This window comes from Sorghum bicolor, chromosome 10, assembly GCF_000003195.3.
Source record: "Sorghum bicolor cultivar BTx623 chromosome 10, Sorghum_bicolor_NCBIv3, whole genome shotgun sequence".
NCBI classification, from domain to species: domain Eukaryota; kingdom Viridiplantae; phylum Streptophyta; class Magnoliopsida; order Poales; family Poaceae; genus Sorghum; species Sorghum bicolor.
This window is the reverse complement of record NC_012879.2, coordinates 3,049,843-3,073,925: the sequence shown is the minus strand read 5'-3', so window position 1 is coordinate 3,073,925 and position 24,083 is coordinate 3,049,843. Positions and strand designations below refer to the sequence as shown.

The 24,083-nt window shown below is 48.0% G+C and overlaps 3 protein-coding genes and 1 pseudogene across 3 annotated transcripts; 1 reads left to right on the top strand and 3 right to left on the bottom strand.

Annotated features, from left to right (window-relative positions):
* Nucleotides 280–2,224, bottom strand: LOC8071315 (GDSL esterase/lipase APG). Its single transcript, XM_002436435.2, has 5 exons — nucleotides 1,894–2,224; nucleotides 1,663–1,793; nucleotides 1,276–1,509; nucleotides 904–1,159; nucleotides 280–820 (listed from the first exon to the last, which is right to left on the bottom strand). The coding sequence occupies exons 1-5, from the start codon at nucleotides 2,159–2,161 to the stop codon at nucleotides 624–626; spliced, it is 1,086 nt and encodes a 361-aa protein (XP_002436480.2). The 5' UTR covers nucleotides 2,162–2,224; the 3' UTR covers nucleotides 280–623.
* On the bottom strand, nucleotides 9,440–11,526 carry LOC8071314 (annotated as a pseudogene).
* Nucleotides 12,603–17,743, bottom strand: LOC8071313. The gene is made up of 3 exons (XM_002436433.2): nucleotides 17,488–17,743; nucleotides 15,376–15,476; nucleotides 12,603–14,812 (listed from the first exon to the last, which is right to left on the bottom strand). The coding sequence occupies exons 1-3, from the start codon at nucleotides 17,741–17,743 to the stop codon at nucleotides 12,833–12,835; spliced, it is 2,337 nt and encodes a 778-aa protein (XP_002436478.2). The 3' UTR covers nucleotides 12,603–12,832.
* Nucleotides 22,340–23,508, top strand: LOC110430967. Its single transcript, XM_021449282.1, has 2 exons — nucleotides 22,340–22,663; nucleotides 22,876–23,508. Exons 1-2 carry the CDS (start codon nucleotides 22,340–22,342, stop codon nucleotides 23,506–23,508), a joined length of 957 nt encoding a protein of 318 aa, XP_021304957.1.

The following is a 24,083-nucleotide window of genomic DNA, read 5'->3' as shown; positions in this document are numbered from 1 at the left end:
TACTACTATCAGTAAATTATGTGCTAGACTTGGATATGAAAAATCAAGAAAAAAAAAGTCATGATCACATCGAATCTTGCGGCGCATGTATGGAGTATTAAATATAGATAAAAATAATAACTAATTATATAGTTTACCTGTAATTTGTGAGACGGACCTTTTGAGCCTAGTTAATCTATGATTGGACAATATTTGTCAAATACAAACGAAAGTACTATGGTGTTCATTTTGCAAATTTTTTTTTGAACTAAACAAGGCCGACACGCCACTCACTAGTACTTGTTTAGAAACGTCTGATGTATATATAGGAAAACAGAGAGTATATGGTTAACAATATTTACAAAAATGGTAGGGCGACGGTGCAGTTTCACAGGCTATTCAAGGCACTGTTGTTTTCTTGGATGGAACAGGAAACTGTCACGCATATTATGATTAATTAACAACATTACGAAAACGACAGGGCCGGCCGACGGTGCAATTTCACAGGCTATTAGTAATTAATTCCAGACACTGTAGTTTTGTTCGATGGAGCAGGAAACAGATGAGCAGAGACACACACGTCTATGGTCCACCGTCTATCGCTGCGGCATCTGCAGCTGTGTTATCGATCGACGCCATGGTTCCTAGGTGACCAGCTCGATGCCCGCGTCGACCATGGACTCCGCCATGAAGACGTTGGCAGCCTCCGACGGGTGGACGCCGTCGAAGAACACGTAGCTGCTGGCGTTCCGGCACGTTCCGGCCGTCGTCGGGTTGCAGAGGTACACCCTCGTCTTGGCCGTCCCCGTCTGGCAGCACGTACCCCTCGCGTTCCCGAAGCCTAAATAAATGGCCATATATGTTACTAGCTATATAGTATAACCATGGCGTGATCACGTACGACATTATATATGGAACACGTACCATAAGCCGCCGGGTCTTGGGCGAGCTGGCGGAGGGGCGTGTAGATGTCGAAGATGGCGACCTTGAGGTCGGCGTGCCGCCGCTTGAGCGCCCTGACGGTGGCGTTCAGCTTCTGGTTGAAGGTCTCGGCGTCGCGGTTGAGCCTCGGCACGCACGCGTCCTTGCCCTCGCCGTACAGCCTGATGGACGCCGGCAGGCAGCCCAGCGGCGGCATGGACGTGACGCCGATCCGCCGCGCTCCCAGCCTGTACAGCTCCTGCGCATGCAACCAACGCAGATTCGGTCGCGTTCAGCACGACGCCAAGGATGGCGACCGGCGGCACACATGAATGACGCTAGCTGATGGACATGCCCGAGTCTCTGATGACGTACGTTGGCGAAGCCGGAGAAGATGCCGGCGAGGAGGTCGCAGTACTGGTGGACGTTGTAGCGGCGGGACAGGGAGGCGTTGTGGTAGTAGTTCTGGAGGAAGTCGCCGGTGCCCGTGCTGACGACGTAGAGCGCGTCGGCGAGGATGGCGCCAGCCTTGGCGCGCCCGGCCACCGCGCCCAGCTTCGACTGGTACTCCTTGTAGTACTTGAGCTGCTGGGTCAGCGTGATCGCGTCCTGCACGTGTGCACACAACAACAAGGCCCCAAACATATACACACCTACCCGTCACTAGATAGCCTCAACAAGCAACAGCATCCATATACAGTATCCTGCTAAAAATGGGTTTGTTGTAGCAATCATTTTCTTTTAATTTTGCATGGTACTTACATACATGGCCGCCGTGTCGTCGTAGTAGCTGGACGCCGCGGAGGCGAAGTTGGCGCCGATGAGCAGGTTCTTCCCGGACGCCTGCGGGCTGAGGTACGGCGGCGCGTAGCTCTCGAAGCCGAGCGTTTCAGCTGCAACAACAAATTACCCAACAGAACGATCGAACTCGTTCGTCACACAGCCCCTGCCGTCATAACCAGTACAGTCTACAGTGGTAGCATATATAGTAACCGGTGATGTCGGTGACGATCTTGCCGTCGGAGAAGCGGCCGGTGGCCTCGTGGCTCACGAAGTCCTGCCCGTACGGCGCGTAGTCGGCCTTGAACACGGCGCCGGGGAGGTAGTTGTTGTTGCCGACGTCGATGGTGGAGTCGCCGAACGAGATGACCGCCGGCACAATCGGCTGCGCCTGCACGCCGCCGCCGCCGCCACCGCTCATCATCATCGTCATCATCGCCGCCGACGCTACAAGCAGGGACACGACCGTCAACGACGCCATGTGATGCTGTTGTTACAGTTTACTCTCGCCTCGATCTTTTGCACGGTGCACTGAGCCGTGGCCGTCGCGTTGGCGACATACTTATACGCGATCTCGTTGCAGTGCGTACATGGTGTAACGACGCGTCAATGTCGGTGGAGCTCGCGGTTGGGGGTGTGCGCGCACGCGCGTGATTATTTAAGGCGCGCGCGGCAGGGGGGCCGGGGCACCACCTCGTCGTCCAAGCTGTACCGACGTGACTCCACCTGATTATGCGCGTCGTTAATGCATGGTTTCCTTACGCTAGTCGCTACTCTACATTCTGCATTATTTCGTTGAGCGTGACACGCAGCTGTTAGCTGCCAGATGATGACGCCAGTTTAAAAACTGCAAAATGACAGGTTCGATCGATTACCTGTGGCTACACTACATACTACCTTTGGAAGATTGGGACCGTTCTCTGCTCCATGTTTTTTAGCCAAACGGTTTCAGCCCTACGCACTCAGTTCGAAGAAAAAGAGCGGAGTTGTGAGAGCATCTAAAGAGGTATTTCATAAATTTCAATTTCTTTTTTGTGGAGCTGCTTCATGGTTGAGTTTATGGAGCAGAGTTTGTGGAGCAGTTCCAAACACCCTACAGCCATGTTTGAAACTGCATTATTCATTGATTTCATTCCGTGAGTAGTCTTTGTTTTTAATGGATGCATTAGTTGACAGGGGCATGATGGAGGTACACTTGTAGTATATTAGCATAGCTCCACAATATTCGGAGTGGAATCATGAGATCTTTTGAGGATCATAATGAGGACGTATATGTGAGGAATTTGAGAAGAAACTTGGAATTTAGGAAGTGGAATTCTACGAAAAGTTAAAGATTTTTAACTTTGACCCTTACATTGTTAACTCTTAAATAAAAGAGTTGCAAAAATATTTTTCATAAATGATTTTTGTCTACAAACAACATATTGATGTATCCACGACTCAAAAAAAAAAAAGGAACTTGCATTGATGCAACCATTGATGTTCTTTTATTGGTTCACATGAGTTCCAATCTAGTTCTAGAATGCCAAATCTTGCAGCATATCGAAAGTTTTAGGGTTGGTGAGCCTCTAATCGAAAAGGAGGGATATCCTATTTTAGGCTAGCTAGTCCCTTAATCCTACCTTGCCTTGGTCGGAAACTAGAATATTCGTTGTTGGCAAACCCAACTATTCCTTGCTTGCTTTTCTCTTTTCCTCCACTGCTCTGGCTGGCTCTGAGGGCAGATTGAGGTAGACAAATGATCTGATTCTCATGCCTAGCCCGGACAGACGAGTACTTTTCTTTGCGTTGAGAATGTAGTGACCTTCTTTTGTCTTTGGTTACTAGGAGAACGGGGTACGGGAATAAGAGGATCATTTTCAAAATTTTGCCTAGGCAAGATATGCCTTATTTGTAAGATGAAACACCTATCAATTTCTTAGGAATACCCTCACAAACGAATGTGGGACAAATATTTGAACGCTCGCTTGGATATATAGTTTTGGCATGGGGATTACACTCTACCTTTGGTGTTTAGCGAGACTTTGTTTATCCAAAGCATCATCTACACTAACGAATAAGACTATAGAAATACCTAGATAGAATATTGTATTGTCTTAATTAATTTTTAGGGTTTTTCTATTCATAATTTATTAGGGATGTACTGTGCCAACTTATCAATATCCCTTTCCCTTTGAGAAGAAAGTTTACAGTGATACACATTTGTGCAGATATTGCTAATTGACTCGTATAGAGGGGCAGAGGAACTAGTCAAGTATACGGTAGAGATAACTAAAGGGGATATAGATCTCATGGAGTGATGGTGATGCTAATTAAGGGTGGAGTGACCGATAGAAGGCGACATATGGTTTCAAACGTTTACCACAGGCGACCCAGGAGCCAGAAATGATAAGATATTAAGATCGTAAGAGTACCAAATTAAACCATTGGAGCTGCATGAATCGGAACAGCACGTGAACGAAGCCTAATGATCTACCGTGCTCGTCATTTGATCCAACTTTCAAATTTGAATGGTAAGTTTCCCATCTTGTACTCTTCATACCATACCATTATATGATATGCAACCAACATTTTTCACTAAGGCCTTATTCAGATATAGTTGGATTCACACCAATCCACATGTCTTTGGTGTGGATTGGTAAGTTTTACCTCAATCCACTCAAATACATGTGGATTGAGGTGAATCCAACAATATCTAAACAAAAAAAGCCTAAATAATATTTATTAGTATTTCATTGTGACACACAGCTGTCAATTGCCAACTGATGACAGAAATTCAGATTTAATTTTGGAGTGTCAAGTGTGATGAGGCTTGGTTACGGTACCCCAGCCGGTATGCGGTTGCGGGTTGCCGACGCATGCCCTCGACAGATAGTTACAGTGACTTTGGGCGAGTGACCTCCGTCGCTTAATCAAAGTTAGATAGGAGTATGTGTATGTATTATTATGGGTTTAAGGAGGAATGGCCACAACATTCAGCTGCTTGCAACACGCAGGATTGTATTTGTATCCATTCACTGTACGTACATATGACTACTCAACATGTCTGCTTAAACATTCACTTAACTAGATGACATTCTCGTATGTTGCTGTGAGGATTTTGTAGCGTTATAGATGATTATGGAGGAAGAAATACTCCTTTGTTTCTTGATGATTTTAGCCTGAAATATTAATGGAAATGATCCATCTTCAGTGAAACCTAATACAATGTACTCCATCTATACATACTTCTTATAGCCACTAAATCTTATTATTGTGCACTGCAGCCTATATACATAGTACTATACCTATAGCCACTAAACAGCTCAGACTTACCTAAAAAAAAACATAAACAGCTCAGACTTCTCAAAAGTTTTGGGCCTGCCACTGTCTACACGGTCGATGTTTGTATCTTTTATCGGAAACAACGATTTTCACTAACCGTGAACGGTGAAATTAATGACAAGACCATAGTTGAAATACCTATAAGTTTTTGAGATAAATCTCAGCCCACCCAAAATTCTACGGCCAAATTAAGCAGCCACTCCCTTCATCCTACAAGGAGAGTCATTTTAAAAATAAAACCTCAATACAATCGTCAAATGACCAAACATACCTCTACAAAAAGTTAGTCTATAGTATCATTTTTAGTGGGTTGGGCTACAAACTTACTAGGTGAGACCCACATATTTCCCTATGGTGGCACTTTTTATGGGATGAAATTTGAATGCTAAAATGATACTTCTATAGGATGGAGGGAGTAGTTACTTATAGATAAATGCCAAATAATTTTTGTTAGCCTCCTAGAGCCCTGCCAAGCCTCCAAATGCTCCTCGCCGCCGGCAAGGGCGGAATCATGATTCAAGACTTGTTTGGCACAGCTCAACTTCACTAGTAAAGCTGTTTTTTTAGAAAATAGCTTCATAAGCAACTTTCTAGATGAAGCTGAGCTGTTTCGGACAAAGTTTTTGGTAAAATAGCTTCACCAACTACTTCATGCATAGATGAGAGAGAGAAATGATGGAGAGAGCTGCAATAAGCTACTTTTTTCAGCTTTATCCCAACTCATGTCTTTGTGAGAGGAGAAGAAAAACAACTTCACCCATGAAGCTATTTTAGAAATAAGTGTTTGGCAAAAAAAAAAAGCTCACCTGTACCAAACAGGTCAGTCTATCAAATGTTGACAAAAATTTAAAGACACTTTAATATTGTCTTACTAGAATTTTATTAACCTAGATGTTGGCTTAAAAAACTATATATTATCATTAATCTCTTTCTTTTTCTTCATACGGACAAGTGCTAATTGTCTAAATTGAAAACAAAAAGAGACATCGTTTATAAAACCAACAATCCTCATCATAATTTTTTTTACCTAGCCATATAGAATTATACAATCAGGAGATATTAACTTGAGAAAATACAACGGAGATTTTTTTTTTGAGATTAATACAACCGATAGATGTATTTTATTTTAAATTATTACACTTTTATTACCCGAGCCGAAAGAAGGCCCAAAGGAGAAGCCCATATATAGACACTAGAAACCCAGAGACATCGTAGATCCGACGACTGGACGTCACAGGAGCTCGATCGATGAATTGTCGAGTCTCCACTACTATATAATCCACCAGTTGAGAACTTAGCTAAATGCACCCCATAACCCACTACCATAGTCATAAACTCCACTCAATACACCCAGATAATTGCACCCAGAAAGCTCTATCTTATGAAATTAAGGGACAAGATTAACTCTAATCACTTATTTCTCTTACTCACTCATATCCAACGGACCAAATTGTTTGGATCAAAGCTCGTCACTCCTCCCATCCCACAGCGACCCCACGCGCAACTCCCTCTCTCGGTCTCTCCCCGACGTCACCTCCTGCACATGTAATTTTTTATTTCCCGAAGTGACTCCGACTCCTCATCTCCTGCTCCCTTCACATACCCCTCCATCTCTCTCCCAAGTCCCAAGGAGGCGCGGCCGTAGGGCGACGGCGCCCTCGCAGGCGGCGCGCTGGCACGAGCAGGCCATGGCGGCCCTCCTCCCTCACCCCTGACCCGCCCTAGATCCGCCGCTGCCGGTGCCCATACTGAAGGTCCTCGCCGCCACCGGCACCACTCGGACGGCCACGGCTGTGGCCCCTGCTGTTGGCGGCCCCGGTACGGCGTGGCGCAGGCGGTGCGCCGTTGGTGGCCACGGCTGCCCCCTTCCCGGCTTCCCCCTACCCACACTAGCGAGGGCTGGTGCCGGTGTTCTACACCGCTAGGCGCTCTGCTTGACCTCACGTCGTCTGATCGGTTTGCTCCTCTCTCTCTCTCTCTCTCTCTCTCTCTCTCTCTCTCTCTCTCTCTGCCGGATTTCCCACTCGTGGAGGCTCGCGTCATCCTAATTTGGTGCATACAGATAGGGCCAACAGGGCAACGGCTGCCAGTACGGGACAAAACGGCAAGAGGGCAAAGGCCGCCGACACCCACGGGGACTGGGACAATGGAAAATGCCATCGATCACGGCCTGTTTTTCTCCTTGGACAATCTCCTGCAGATCCGGAACAGATTGAGAAGGTGAGTTGCTTCGCTTTCTAGGTGATTTGGATTTTTTCTCCACCTTAGGCTGATTCATTAGTTTGTTGGTTGTTTGCAGCCTGAAGAATAATTGATTAATTTTGTAGAGTTAGGAAAGAAGCAAGTTTTGCTCGCTTCCTCTCTGTTCTGTAAACCATATATTCTTTAACGATGTCAGTTTCCATGTATTTAAGGTTTGACACAAAATCTGAATTCTAACCCACCCTAATATGGACAAATATAATATATGGCAATAGAGAAATTGTTAGTTGAGTATGTTTTCGATCACTATTACCATCACCCCTACAACATATAAAGCCAAAGATTATGGATAACTGTGTTTTCACTAGAGCTACATGTATTTCCTTCATGACAGAGAGGCTCAATGTTTTAAATCTTTTGTTCTTATCTTACAACTAGCATCTTGTCATATTTTGTGGTCTTGCAGGATTGAGATGCTACAGAGTTCAAACATGTTGGGAAGTGCCAAAATTGATGGCTAATATGTGATAATAAAATCAACACATTTTAAATTATTTGTTTTCACAGTGAAACATAGCATTGCACTGGTACTTTTGGCCTCAAATTTGCACTGGTACTACTGAAGTGTTTTAACTTTCAGAAATCAATGGCTTGTCTCATGTTTGGGAGTTGAAATACACACCTACACTCTTGGCTTTCTTGCAGGGTTTTGTTCCTTGAATCTTAATGATATTTTGATTGTTCATTTTATTTTTTTATAATGTTTATCTTATTTTGTATGTTACTGTAGCAGGCACACTGGGGATTGGCAACGACCTCTGAACAGTATGTAGAAGAATCGCAGAATAAGATATTAAAGGTGGAACTCTGAATTACCCTGAATAATTATCCTGACAATTGGAACTCTGCTTGTCTTTTTGTAGTACTAATATTTCTGCATTTCTTCAGTATATAATTATGTGATTTCTGCATTTCAACCAAAACAAGTTTTTACTTGTGTTACTGATTTCTGTTTTTTATTTGGTGTTTCAGTCTTTACTTGGCCAGCAGTTCCAATGTTGCAGTACAAGCACTGCTGCAATTCCAGATTGCCGAGAGTTACAGACAAGAGGGTCTACGCTGGTCTGATATGTGCATGCTGCATGGTATGCCTCCATCTTCAATAATCATCATGCATCTTCTTCTAATATGCATCAACTAACCTGTTTTAAGTAGTTTATATACGAAGTGATAGGAAACAAAAATGCAATTCTACTGTCTATGTGAGTTTGACTGGTTACAGAATTGCATGAGGCTTTCTTGTATTAGGAGTTTCCTTCCTATAAATCACTTACACTTTTGACAAGCATGTAAATGTAGTTCCTTTTTCCCTGTGTGAAAACCAGCTCAAGGATAGTGTTGATAAGTGACAGTACGTAGAAGAATCACAAAATAAGACATTAAAGGTGGAACTCTGAATTACACTGAATAGTTGTCCTGACAATTAGAACTCTGCTTTTTGTAGTACTAATATTTCTGCATTTCTTCAGTATACAATTATGTGATTTCTGCATTTCAGGTTAAATATTTGACGATACAGTTTATAAGATGTCAATGCTTCCTGTACTTGGTCAAGAATACATGAACTAGAACTTAATCCTGGGTTGATCTACTTTATTTTCTTCTATCTTATGACATTTCCACTATGTTAGTACAATTTAGTAATTTACCAGCTAATACTTGGTCTGGATCCATGACGGGGTGGGTAAACTTTTTTATACTGTAAAAATATAGGTATGCATGCAAGAGAGTTTGATTTGTATGATAGGAAACCTATCGATATTAATGAAGGGTGAGTTATTTGCAAGCTAATTGAAGTTCATGCTAGCCTAGAGTTCGTGTTGGAAGGCATCCCTCTAAAGTAGTGGGAAGGTTCTTGTTGTATTGCTGATTGCTAATGGAATTATTATGATATCAAGATCAATTTTATTTTTGATGTACTAAAAATTGCACTATTTATTCAGCTTTTTATGATGGAATTTGTATGGTGGGTCAGTGATAATTTTTTTATTGCCTACCTTATAGCCAATTGACTAATATTTTCGATATACATATTCAATTGCTTGATATAGTACATGAATGCTGCTTGCAACATATTGGCGTAGGGCTGCAGCCTATTAGTACTGATATTAGCCTCCTCATTTTCATGCAACAGTGGTGCAGGCTCGCAGTTCCTCTCTGACTAAATCTAATATTCATGTGTTTTATTGTTTTGTAGAACAAGTTTGGACTTTGCATTCACCAGTTGCACTCATCCGTCAGACTCTCTAAAAGCATTTTCTATTTAATGTTCTTGTGTACTGACTTGCGGATGTGAAGACCGTCAGGATGGAAAGGGGTGTGAAGGCCGTCAGGACTAACTCGCCTCAACTTTTGCTGGGTTAACTAGCTCTAATCACAGCTTGTACAGTTGCCGGCTATAGATTTTTATGCCTTTTCAATTTTTTATCTTAATGTGTCCCGTGCTTCAAATTAAATAAGTTAATTATACTATGCGAGACATGACTTTATTATGTCTCATTATGCATGAGTATTTTTTTGTATTATATGTATGGTCACATATAATTGCATGAGACTTAAACTGTAGAAAACTATCATTGTTTAGTTGTTTTCATGTGCATTCTGAAAAAAGCCGTAGCGTTAGCACGGGCACTATACCAGTACACAGAAATTAGAAACGGCTTCGCAGGCCCGCCGGTTCCTGCTGCACGCCGAACCCAAGCCGCGCCGCGCCGCGGAGGCCGGCCTGAACACCGCCTCCGGGTCCGCCTCCATGGCCTGGGCCAGCCGCGGCCACAGCCTGCCGCTCACCACCCACGACCCGTCCTCCGCCGGGTTCCGGACCACCACCATGTTCGCCGACCCCAGCCGGCCCGGCCGCACCCACGGCATCACCAGCCGCGGCCGCCCGAAGCCGAAGTCCCCCTCCACCTTCAACGGCGTGACCGAGGAGATCACCAGCGCGGGGCTCCCCGTGCCGGCGCCCACCGCCTCCGTCCACTTCGCGCCGGCCTCCCGGAACACCCCCTGCTTGTGCGCCTCCATCAAGTCCACCAGCTCCTCGTACCGCTCCGACCGGAGCGCCTTCTTGATGGCCGCGCCCGCCATCGCCGCCACGGTGTCCTCGTGCGACACGTTCGTGAGCACGTTGCCGAGGTAGCGGCGCAGCCGGGCGCTGTCGTACTTGGCGGGGTCAAGCCGTCAAGGTGCGTCCGGCCGTTGACGAACCACGCGACGCGAGGCGGCAGTGCGTGTCGGAGCCGCCCACGGCCGCCGCCAGCAGCTTCCAGACGTGCGCGGACAGGGCCTCCAGCCGCGTGGCTCGGCGGTTCGCTGTGCTGGCCGCGGCGCGGAGGCGGTCGAGGTCGGCGGCGGAGACCACGTACATCCGGCGCACGAGGGTGGCCACCAGGAGCGAGTTGGGGAGGCTGTCCGGCGCGTACCGCGCGAACTCGGCGTCCAGCGACGGGGCGTACCGCGGCGGGAAGAGCGAGGCTCGCTCGTGGCTGGGCTCCCACGAGAGGCCGCCGGTGCGGAGCATCTCCGCCCAGGCATTGGGCAGCGCCAGCAAGCCGTGGCCGTCCACGAGGAGGTGGTCCGTGCCCCACACCAGCGCGAAGCCGCCGCACGCGAAGCGCACGAGCTGGAGCGACAGCGCGAGGCCGTGTTCGAACGGCACCGGGATGATCCTCAGGGAGCGGTCGGCGTCGGCGAAGTCGACGGCGGCGAGCGCCACGCGCACGTCGGAAAGTAATGTCTTTAACAACTGAAGCTAGAGTTCAAGAACTCAAAGATCTGCAGTAATATGCCTGATTTGCAATTGATGCATGACGAAGCAAGTAATGTCTTCATCACTAGTAAAACACCAACAGCTTAGCAGACTCAGAGTCATGCTTTTGATGCTATAACATCGGAAACAAACCAATTGTGTTTCACTTTGAATGGTTAAAACATCGATAGCAATACCATCAAGCTTAAGATCAACCAATCGTTTACTGTTTCATGCCGAATCCAAGATGAGTAAGCCACCTAACTCTACAAGGTCTTCAAAACTCAAAACCATATGATATAGTTGACAATGCGTCATTACTACACCACATACTTAAGAATAATTTCTCCAGAAATGACTAAGGCAGAATCTACACAGTTAATAACACTGCATTACTGCAATCCTTCTTGGAAAAGGGGAAACAAAAAAAACTAGCCAGTTTCATAATGAGCCCTGTGAAAAGACTGCTCTGAATTCTGATTACCAATCGAGTGACTGACGTGCTTAGGCATGGTCGTGAAAAAAACTTCGAGTGAATGACTTCTCCAAAAGTTTACTGTCTTAAATAAAAAGGGGATCACAAGGGCAAAATAACAACAAAAAAACAGGAAAAATGCTCAAGGACTTCACAAATTTCAACAGGACTTATTAATGAGATGATTGGTGGAAGAACTGAAACATATGACACTCTGCATGGTTGACAGTAAGCCACTGAAACCCAGCATATATTGTGTACTGAATATAAATATGCTGCGGCAGTTTAATTAACACTGCACCTTTGACATCAAGTATTTCTTCCCATTTTCACATTAAATTTTATTGGAACCACAATATTCACCAGGAAATAAGAAAACTTATAGGCACCCAGTGTTCTGGTGAACAATTTCACTATTGCGCCAGGGCCCCAGGCAATAGATACCTCATGCGCCACAGATTTATTTCTAAGCGTTTGTGTTATCAGGTTTGGTGCATGCCTATAAAATTCAGTGTAGCTGGGATTTTATTTGAACCGAAAACATATCATTGGCAGATAAACAATGAACTAGATACAAATCCATGCATGCATATTAAAGCATACCAACGTTCAGCAACTGACCAACAGAAATACAGGTGAGCAGAATCCAGGTCCAGGATGCAAGTCATGAAACAGCAAAGCACGCTGTGCTGGAAAAAGACACACCAACACCAACACTGCGTCGATGTTGTAAATTCTAATATCCCAAGCAAACCATGAAAAAACAGAGATATATCAGATCACAATTTCACAGCAGGTAGATCAACAGATTGCTGGAACTAGACATTCAGATAGCAAGCAACTACTATTATCACAAAGTGGACTTAATTTTTTGAAAACCTGGCAGGAGACAAAGTGGACTTAATGCTCCAAGCAAACCACGATCAGTTGAGACGCATATGAACTTAATGAACCAACAAGGAACTACTACCACAATAGATTGCTGGAACTTAATCTATCAAACACAAATGGCTAAATCAACGCATCGCTACCACTGACATTTAGACTTTAGAGACAACATATGCAATGTAACAGCAACAACCACAAACAGAACAGAGCAAACAGATGCAGAACAGAGTTGAACAGCAAAAGCATGCAAAACAGCATCGCCACATAAAGTTCCATCAAGAATTCATTCACCATGCAGCAGTGCGACATTTCATCACGCGACGACATGAACATGCACCAATCCGAGTAGTATCCGACTACCAAATTCTCATCCCTCATCTAACAACCAAACTGCGAAGCCAAAATCCTACTAGTTGCTAAGAAACTCAGAAGAAGAGAACGGACAGGCTCACGCATCACTGCCCATCGCCGTAGCCCGGATCAGCTGGGATCGTCGCAGAGGTCATCGGTGTGGAGGCGCAGTCGCCGAAGGGTCCCCCGACGCCGCAGCTGTCGTTCGTCTGGAGATCGGAGGCGACGGCCACTGAGGCGGCGAGGTTGGCGAGGTGAAGGCGTGGGAACGGAAGGTAGATGCCGTGGACGGCGACGCGCGAGTTGATCACCACGTCTGGTTCCTTCACGGGTATGTAGTTGATCCGGACCTCGTCGGTGGCGGAGCCGGCGCCGAGGGTGATGACGAGCTTCTGGTCCTCGCCCGCCAGGGTGGGAAGTACGGTGCCGGGGCGGAGGAGCAGGAGGTCGGCGCGGGTGAGGCGGTGCCCGGGGACGATGTGGAAGCGCACCGCCGAGACGTAGCCGTGGCCTCCACCGGTGAAGATGACCTGGTCGTCGAGCGCGAACACCGTGAGGTTGGACAGCTTCTCCAGCTCGGCGAACTTGACGCGCATGGCCAGCGCCACGAAGCCGAAGCCGCTGTCGCGGAGGCGGGATATGGCTTCGCGGATCATGATGCGCACGACGGAGGCGGCGGTCGCGGCCGAGGTGGCTGCCGATCTGGCGCTGAGGTGGTGGTGGCGGCGGTGCTGGTGGAGGTGGACTTGGTGGTTGGGATGTGCATGCGCGTCGTCGTCGTCGACGCAGGAGGCGTGGGAGAGCGGCGGGATGAAGCCGTGGAGCCCGTGCACGACGTAGCGGCCATCGTCGTAGAGCTCAGGTTCCGAGACCATGACGCCGTTGACGTACAGGCTGGCGTGGTGGACGGAGAAGGGCCCGCGCTGTGGCTGGGCGGCGACGTCGAGGCAGAAGCCGACGGAGGCCGACGGGAGCTTCATCGCGGGCGCGGCAGCGAGCTCGGCGTAGGGGAAGTAGCCCAGGGCCATGTGGTCGAGGAGGAGGTGGCCTCGCAAGCACTCAGGGCAGGAGTGCTGGAGGAAGGCATCGGGGGCCGCGAAGACGGTGATCGCCCCGGGCCATGCCGCGACGGACGCCGTGTCGGCGAGGAGCGTGGCCGACGAAGCCATCTCGTTGTACCCCAGCGACGCGAGCACCTTGGCGATCTGCTGCAGGCCGAGGTCGTCGCCCGTGCTCGAGGACACCACCCGCGCAGCGTCGTCGTGGACGGGAGGCGGAGGGCTCGCCACGTCGCGGTACGGCTCGTCGACGACGGGAGGTGGAGGCGGAGGGCTCGCCGCATCGCGGTACGTCTCGTAGACGACGGGAAGAGGAGGTGGAGGGCTCGCCGCGTCGCGGTACGCCTCGTAGACGACGAGAGGAGGCGGAGGGATCGTCGCGTCGCGGTACGTCTCGACGACGACGAGAGGAGGAGGCGGAGGGCTCGTCGCGTCGCGGAACGGCTCGGCGACGACGGGTGGAGGAAGCGGAGGGCTCGTCGCGTCGCGGTACGGCTCGTCGACGACGGGAGGAGGAGCAGCGGGCTCCGACTCGGACGACCCCGCCTCCTCAGCCTGCGGCTGCAGCGGCGCGAGGGAGGACGGCATCGGATCCACCGCGGCGAGGAGGGGAGGGGGAGGCGAGGGAAGGTCGAGCCGCGTGGTGTCCGCGGCGTCCGCGGCCGCGCCCATCGCCGCCATGGCGTCCTCGCCCGAGGGAGCCTGGGCGGCCACGGTGGTGAAGAAGGGGTTGAGGACGCGCAGCGACTGGCGGGTCTCCTCCGACTCCGACTCCATGCGGTTCTGGTGCATGGATGGCGCGGTGTCGAGGCGGGCAGTGGCCGTCATCATGGACGGGGAGCGGTGGTGGTGGTGGGTATGGGGACCGTGGCCGTGGTGATGGAGGTGCTGAGAGTGGGCGGCGGCGGTGGCGGTGGCGGTGGAGAGGAGCAGAAAGGCGAGGAGGAGGGGCAGGTGGAACGGCGGAGCCGCCATGGCTGCTCTGCTCTGCTGCGGGCGAGGGAAAAGGCTGCTGCGGCTGAAAGCCTGAAACGGAGTGGGTGGTGGGGGTGGGGTTTATATGGCCAGAGCGGAAGCGGACCGGAGAGCGCCGCTCGCGACGGTGCCGTGCCGTGCCGTGCCTGTACGTCCAAACGGGCTCGGGTTTTGCTCTCTTGGCCAGCAAGTAGAGCAATGTGAAAGACGGAAATGCCCCTCTGCACCTCTGTGCGATCTCCGTTCTGGCGGGAGAATTCTCAGATTCACTAAACATTTTTCATCCATCCCATCGAATCTTTGGACACATGCATGGAACATTAAATATAGATAAAAAATAAACTAATTACACAGTTTAGTTGAGAATCGCGAGACGAATCTTTTAAGCCTAGTTACTCCATGATTAGCCTTAAGTGCTACAGTAACCCACATATGCTAATGACAGATTAATTATGCTTAATAAATTTGTCTTGCAGTTTTCTGACGAGCTATGTAATTTGTTTTTTTATTAGTTTCTAAAAACCCCTCCCGACATCCTTTCGACATATCCGATGTGACACGCAAAAAATTTTCGTTCACAATCTAAACAGGCCCCGCTGTTGATGATGACGCACTGTCCTTTCGCTCGTCTCCTGCTCCAGCTGTGTGTACTTTGCTTTTGCGTCGGTTACAGCCATTGGATTGCTCGTGGCAAATGAAACGTAGAGTTGTGCTTCTACAGAGCAATTTCATAACTCTACCGTAAAGATAAAAAAAAGTTACATCAAGGTGAAACACACGTGCAATAGATGCTGGAGAAGCTATTACGCACTTGATATTGTAGCTCAAAAAAATGGGAGTTGCCAGAATCTCTAGAAATTTTCAAGCAACAATCAACTACTAGTACAATAAAACGACAACTCACATAATTCACGATTTTTCCCCTAGCCAAACAATCATAAAGTTACATGTTCCCTTAGCAACATAAAAAAAAATCAAGCACTGGGATATAAGATAAGTGCAAAAAAAAAAGGAGTACCACACAAATCTTTTTTTTAAGGAATGGCAGGAGCTCTGCCTCTCAATTAAGGAAATAAGGAGAATGTTTTTATGTACAGTTTTAAGGAAACAGCTGCTGAACAGCAGAGCACTTGAAGAAAACAATCTCCAGAAATTACTAGCCTACTCTCTGAAAAGCCCTTTCTCTTTGTGCTATGTCTTCTTTGACTTTTGAAGCAACCTGCAGCGCCGACTCATGTGCATTGTTGAAAATTCTACGATTTCTCTCCTTCCAAAGATTCCAGCAAATGTAAATGACCAAGCCGTTGAAGCGCCTTCTTTCTTCTCTTGTTATTTTTGGTACGATCTCCTCCCACCATGAACTCAAGCTAGCGGGGTCTTGGTGGAACTAGGTTAACCGGGTGTCAAAATGCTCCCAGTTTAGGATATGATTCCACACCGTCTTGGCGTACGGGCATAGTAGGGAAAGGTGTAAGCATGTTTCTAAGGGCCCATTGCACAGCATGCAGCGATCCTGATGAGGCCAACCTCTTCTCTGAAGGTTATCCGCCGTTAATATCTTGCCTTGCACTAGGATCCAAGCGACGTTTGATTCAATAGCTGCAACGAACTCCCCCAAAATTTTACAAAAAGGAAAAAACACTCCACAAGGGATCAGAACAGAAAATCACAGAATCCTATGACACTCTTAGGAAAAGCAAAACAAATGCCACCCCTATTATAGTGGGCGCGTGACTGAGGGGTACTGGATGCGCCAATATGATGGAACTGTACAATTGATGACAAAGCAAGAAATGCAGTCAGGTCCAAATATGTAGCATACAGACACTGGTTACATGTCACAAACCAAAACTACGAACTGGCATACCAAGAGAGAGAAAAAAAAAATATAAAGTCCGCAACCAGCTCAAAACATTCTAGTACATTCTGTGAAAGGAAATTATCATTGCCATAAAATATCACCATAAGTAAACAAATTGTCACTAGACAAAGTAAGAAAAAACATTAAGCAATACTATTTAAGAGTGCATAGTCAACCCCAAAACAGGAAGCAAAGATGGGCCGATTACATAGCATCACGAGGGAATATCCACGTTGGGCACCCCTGACCACCAGTATGCTGCGGACTAATTGCAGTCTCTGATAACAAAGGAGTGATGATACCATTTCTTATGTTGTACACACCAGAGTCACAAAGAGGATCAACAGCAAGACCCGCTGGACAGTAGTCATGCATGAAGTGTATGCAGTCCTCTTGAATTCCAGTGCACCCTCCAGCTGGGAAAGACTTGGAGCAATGCTTCCCAACAAAGAGTGCCTGGCCACCCAACTTAGAGACACATCTCCATTGGCCTGGTTTGGTGCTCCAGTCTGCCTCAAAGACCTCAAATGCCACAGTGCGGTCACCCTGACTGGGACCATCACTTAACGCAAAGTCCCACTCAACCGTCCGTATCACCATCAATAGTCTACCACAACATTCAACTAGATAACTCATCTGCATAGGCAAAGGACGGGGCAGTGAAAGTCTTTTAGTAGGCCTAGTTATGCATTTGACAGATGATATCATTGGCTCACTATCAAGGCCATAATTAATCTCAAAAACTGAGAGCTCGCAGCGAAGATCAACACCATACAGCTTCCCATTAAAGAAAGCAATATTAGAAAGGTGGTTAAAACGTCCCAGGCTATGGCCAAGTAGGTTCCAATTGATTGCTGGAATATACGAATTGTACCACCACCATCCAAGATCAGCGCAGCAACAAAAGAACCTGGTGATGATTGCATGGGCGAGGGCACTGCCAGCTTAGTAAAATAAGAATCATATCTGAAGCTTGGATTGAACCACTCGATGTCTAGCTTAGGAAGGTCCCTTGTGGCCTTGGAGAAAGGGTTCATCAGTGAGCACCCACCATTACGATGCACAAAGAAGAGCCAGTCATCAACGGAACCACAGCAACAGGCATCATCTGATCCCAGCATTCTGATAATTTTACCATCTGGAGTGCTCAAGAAGGTTCCATCAAGCAGGGTGAGCCATGGGAGCGGAGGTGGCAGTAGCTGTAACTGAGCGTTTGAGCGCCATGGGCGGCACACTGCACTTAGTCGAACACGATCAGCTAAGGAGGGAAGACGCGTTAGGACAAGTCCCAAGAGTTCTGGCAGGAGGTCTGGCCAGGATGAAGATCGTGGCTCCTTCATCATGCAAAGTGCAAGCCTGAGAAGAAATGACATAGAATCAGAGTTAACAAACAACAGACTTAACGATGTGCAACTAATGAGCACAGAAATCTTGAACCGTATATATTCAATTCAACAAGGCAGCAGACAGTTTTGGATAGCAGAATGATAAGCTCAGGGTTTAGCAAACTGCAAAATGAAGAATCCCCTATTTCACTGGAGGGCCGTAATTTTGCTAGATTCTTGTAGGATTTCTACACTCCTGTGCTCGAAACATGTGCCAGAGCCAGGATTTTTGCACTTGGGTATTCCCTTTTCTCAAGCACAAAACAAGTTCAATAAAATAAAATAAAATAAAACTAAAACGAGTTACTCCATATTCAGCAATGAAGTATCTCCGTTCATCCAATCCAAATGGCAATCGTTCACTCCCAAATTAGAGTCATCAGAAGTCTGCTTTGAAATGCTAAAATGAGCATTCCGATATTCAAACTACATAAATTTAGCTAGATCACTGCTTCCTCCTATCCAGATTGGGTCCCTGGCGTGTGTTAACTGTTCAGATAAACACAAACTAGCATTCTGATAAACTGAACCACATTGTCTCGAAGCAATCATCAGATGGCGTCGAAGTTTAAGGTCGATCCTCATGATGCCAGAGCATTACGTACCTCCCCTTTGCACGTACGTTCGTGTTATCCCACAGGAGTGCGATGGCGGGCAAGATCTCGCAAGCGTTGTCCCGCAGGCGGCCGCAGACCACCACGTCTTGGCGGATTGGTCCTCCCCTCCCCCCTCGCTGCGCCCGCCGGCCACCGCGGCGCCGCCCCGCGTCCTCCTCTCTTGCGAGTTGCGTCCTGCCTTGGGGTTTGGCCCAATTTGAGGAGCTGGAACAGGAGACTAGACGAAAGAGGATAGTGGAGAAGGCCTCAGGAAAGAGGATAGTGGGCTTTTGTGGGCGCCTGGGTAGTCTGCCGGTTGGGTCGCACCGGGGCTTTACTTCTCTTCTTATCGAAAAAAGAAGTTGAAGAAGAAGACAGAGAATTTGTTTTTGAGCGGCGTGAGTTTATATGCAAGAGATTTTATAGTTTTGCAAACTACTCCCCACCCCCCAGCCTGCAGCCGCTAATACTAACCCTAACCCTGCTACCCAGCACACTCCTCATTTGCTCGCTCTGCCGTGGTATGGTGTTGGCGGTGTTCCAGAGCGTGACTACATCGCAGGTGAGGAGCATGTCCCTGCTCCAACCATCGACGAAGAAGAAGCTGCTGCTGCCCTGTCTCACCTGAGCCTGGATGTGCCCCCCACTTCTTTCTCTGCTGGTGGGCACACAGAGGAGGAACACGAGAGCCGCGCCCAGAAGAGGCGTGCTAGACGCAAGCGGGCAAGGGACACCGCCCGCAAGCTATGCAGGAGCTCCAGGCTCTTGGCGAAGGAGGAGCCCTGCTTCGAGCACCCGGAGGACAAGGCCGCTCGGGTCCAGCAGGCCAAGTTCGACTTCACGGGTGCGTCTCGCCGACTTCGCACTGCTATCTCTAGATCCTATCTCCCTTTTTATCCCTCAGGTGATGATGAGTCCCTGTACGAGATCGCTGATGCCTGCGGGGCCTCCATTGAGGAGCTCGCAGCCATCTCTGGTGAGGCGGAGTCGCCGGCTGTGAAGGAATGTTGACAACACCCAAGATCGTCGTGCCCAGGCGACCCACCGCCTGCCCCTGTGATGTTCATCGCCTAGCTGCGAGGCCCCTGGCCTCCAATTTTGTTTCTCTTAGGCGAAGAGTCCACCTGCCATGTCTGTTTGGCTTGTTTTTCTCTTTGGTTCAAGTTGTCCTTTCTGATACAGCGTCTTGTTGTAATCCATAGACGGAAGCCCAGGTTACCTCAACCTGAGGAATAATGTAAAGTCTAGGTCAGTAGTTCGTGGTCTCTGTCTGAAGAAGACATTGTATCAGTTTTTCCCATGAATAGAACCTTTGCTGTTTGTTGTTGGAATGTGAGAGGTTTAGGTGACTCTGGTAAATGTGGTGATGTGCTTATGGAACTCCTTTCCTCTAAACCTGATATTGTTCTCTTACAAGAAACGAAGTTGTCCAGCATTACCCCCGCTAAGCTCTCTACCTTCCTCCCCCGCCGTCTCAACAGTTTCTTCTCCTCCCCTGCTGATGGCACCGCCGGTGGAATCCTCACGGCTTGGCCTGAATCCCTTTTCACCGCGATGACCACCTCCACCACTGCTCATACTGTGTCTGTTTTCTTCTCTTCCACTGCAACTGACCTATCCTTCCTCATCACCAATGTGTACGCGCCCTCCACTCCGGAACGCAGACCTGAGTTTTTGGATGAGCTCAGAATGATCGCTCCTCCTGATGACACTCCTTGGATGCTGTGTGGCGATTTTAATATGATTCGTTATGCTCATGAAAAGAACAATAACAATTTCCACTTCTCTGAAGCTGAGTCCTTCAACGACTGCATCAATGATATGTGTCTCGTTGAGCTTCCACTTCTAGACAGGAACTACACCTGATCCAATAGGAGAGCTAGTCCGACGCTAGAGAGGCTGGATAGAGCCTTTGTCAACCTTTGTTGGGACGAGCGCCTCCCCAACACAGTCCTCTCGTCCCTTACCAGAAGCACCTCTGATCATGTTCCCCTGAAAGTTGAAATCTCTACTACCATTCCTAAATCCACGGTCTTCCGTTTTGAAAACTTTTGGATCCATTCCCCCGGTTTTCATGATGTTGTGGCCACTACCTGGAGTTGTCGGGCCGAGAACAGTAACCCTGCTGCCCTCCTCGCCAGCAGGCTCAAAGCAACGCGCTCTGCTATCAGAGCTTGGCGAAAATCTTTTCCCCACATCTCTCAACAAGAGACTCATTGCTGAATTGTCATCAACCTTTTTGACTTCGTTGAAGAACACCCGTGCCCTTCGGCGGGCAGAAGCTAATCTGAGGTGCATTATTGTTAACCTCCTGAGTAAAGTTTCGCATGCCAAGCTTTCTTTTTGGAAACAACGAAGTAAAGTCAGAGCTGCTATCTGTGGTGATAAAAACACCCGCTACTTCCATGTCTGTGCTAATCAGAGAAGGCGCATGAATAGAATTAAAGTAATTGAACATGATGGACGTGAATTCCATAATCACGGCCAGAAGGCGGATATCTTACATGCGTTCTACCATAATCTTGTTGGCTGTGTCCGTGAAACTAATTGGAACTTCCAGCTGAGCAGTCTATATCCGGATGGGCCTCTCCCCCTCGGTGAACTTGATAGCCCCTTCACTAGTGCTGAGATCAAAAAGGCTGTTCTCTCCATGCGTTCTACTGCTAGTCCGGGTCCAGATGGCTTTGGTCCCTCTTTCTTTAAAGCAACGTGGTCCACCGTCTCTGCTGACATTATTGATCTCTTTCAATGTTTTCATGACCACACTGCTGATCTTGAACGGATTAACAGATCCTACCTTGTTCTCCTCCCCAAAAAAAGTAACGCTCGGCAGCCGGGGGACTTCCGCCCCATTGCCCTTCAGAACACCACAGTCAAGAGCCTCTCCAAAGTTCTCACCACCAGGCTCCAGCCTATGATTCCTCTCTTGGTCAGCGACGACCAGGCCGATTTCGTCCTCGGGCGTTGCATCGCTGATAGTTTTGCTTATGCCGCTGACCTCCTGCACTGCTGCTACCGTCGTAACGCCCCTACTCTGATCCTCAAGCTTGATTTCCATAAAGCTTTCGACTGTGTAAACTGGGATAGCCTAATCAAAATTCTCCGTACCAGGGGGTTCTCTGTCACCTGGTGCCGCTGGATCCGCTCTCTGCTAGACACCGGCAAAACGTCAGTCCTCCTAAATGGGGTTCCTGGGAGATGGATCAATTGCCGGAACGAGCTTCGTCAGGGGGACCCTCTGTCTCCTTACCTCTTCATTATTGTTGCAGATGTCCTCCACCGTCTGCTCCATCACCCCTCCCTTGCTACCAGTCTCCACCACCCGCTCATTCCCAATGCCCCTTGCCCTGTCCTTCAGTACGCCGACGACACTCTTATCTTTCTTCGTTGCTCTTCGGATGCTGTTCAACAGACAAAACAAATTCTGAAGGTTTTCGAAGATGCGACTGGTCTGTCTATTAACTACCACAAAACTACCTTCTTGCCAGTAGCTGTCCCGGACGAGTTGGCTAATGGGCTGGCCGCCAACTTGGGTACCACTGTCTCCACCTTCCCTCAAGTTTACCTTGGACTTCCTCTCTCCCCCAGCAAGCTCAATGTCTCTGATTGTCTGCCTCTCATTTCTTCGGTGGACAAGCACCTTTCTGGCTGGAGCGCTGCTCTCCTCAACAGAGCCGGCCGGCTAATTCTCTCGTCTGCTGTCCTCAGCTCCATCCCTCTGCATTATATGTCGGCTATGTCTATCCCTAAAACTGAGATTAAAGCTATTGATCGTCGGCGCCGCGCTTTCTTCTGGACTGGTGAAGATACGTGCCATGGTTCTAAATGCTTGGTTGCCTGGGATAACGTCTGCGCTAGCAAAAGCCATGGGGGGCTTGGCGTGAAGGACCTTGAGCTCCAAAATCGTTGCCTGCTCATGAAATTCATTGACAAGCTGTTTGCCAGTGAGGATGCTTCATGGAAAAAATGGATCCTGCATGAGGCTGAATCCTTAGATACCTCCGCAACTGGAGTCGATGGGTATCTCTGGAAGATTGTTAATGATGAACTCTCCACATTCGTATTCACAACGGTGCCTCCACCTCGTTCTGGTATGATCATTGGCTGTTAGATGGCCCTCTGTACCTATCCCATGCTGCTCTCTTCTCCCATACTACCCGGCCTCACATATCGGTTCAGAACGTTTTCCAAACGGGTTTTGACTTGTGCTTACGGCCTAGGCTAACTAACGCTGCGAGTTCCCAGCTTGCCGCTCTCCTTCTTTGCCTGCAGGGACTGACACTGGATGATGCCGCAGACGTCAGACTCATGAAGCTCAATGGGAAGAGGTACACTGCTAAGGCTGCCTATGTCGCCCTAGACACTAGGGGGGACGCACAGGATGCCCATGGCCATCGCGTCTGGAGCACGCGTGTGCCGAACAAGGTTAAGATTTTCTCCTGGCTCTACTACAAGGATAGGCTGAGCACACGGGCCAACCTCTTTGCTAAACACATCCTGGCTGATGAAGAATGCGAGCAGTGCTCCGGAGGCGTTGAGGATAGACACCACGTCTTCTTCACCTGCCCTGTTAGCGCCGAGGTCTGGGGTATGCTTCACTTCGCCGATGTTGCCTCCCTCCCAGATGCGGAGACCTGGGAATTCACCCCCCCTGCTGGTCTGGACAGCACGCTTTGGCCCTTCGTTCTACAGACCATTCTCTGGAGGCTCTGGGATGCAAGAAACGGTGTCGTCTTCAGGGCTGAAAATCCCACTGGTAGATCGATTGTCTCCCGTGTTTGTGATGATCTTGTAATATGGCATAATCGTCTTAGAGATGGTCAAGCGATAGCTAATCTAAATGCTTGGCGCCGCTACCTCACCTCCTGTAATTCTGCTGTAACTGCTGCTCCGATTGGAGCATGATATGAATATAGGTGGGGAATCTCTCCCCCCCCCCCCCTCTTTTCAAAAAATAAAATAAAATAAGTCAATCGAAAAATACTTTTACTGTTAAATTCTCTTACTATTATACTATCATTTGCTAAAAAAACCAATGTAATATCGAAGACACATTAAATACAAATCCATTGATATACATATTCTAAACTTTGATATAATTTGATAATTGTTATTCAAAAATTGTATAAGTTGACTTTTCTCTGTTTAAAATATAATTATTATTTTAGGAGTAGTTTTTTTTATGTGCTCCAGATCACTTTTTTTTTCTCCTAAACCATATTTATGCGATCTATGTTTTTAATATCATGGTTTCTTGATACTACATCATCCAAACAGAGGGCCTTGCTTGTTTTGGGAAAGACGTTCGGAGAATGATTTGTTGACAACAGGGTAACTTTTATTTTGTTTCAATAGGTTTCCTCTGCAATAAGTGTTTAGCAGTCATCAATAGCCTCCCCTGCAGTTCAAGGGGAAAAAAACCCTGACAGATAAGGGCACAGAAAACGGTCAAAATCTGACATGGCTGAACATATAGCAAA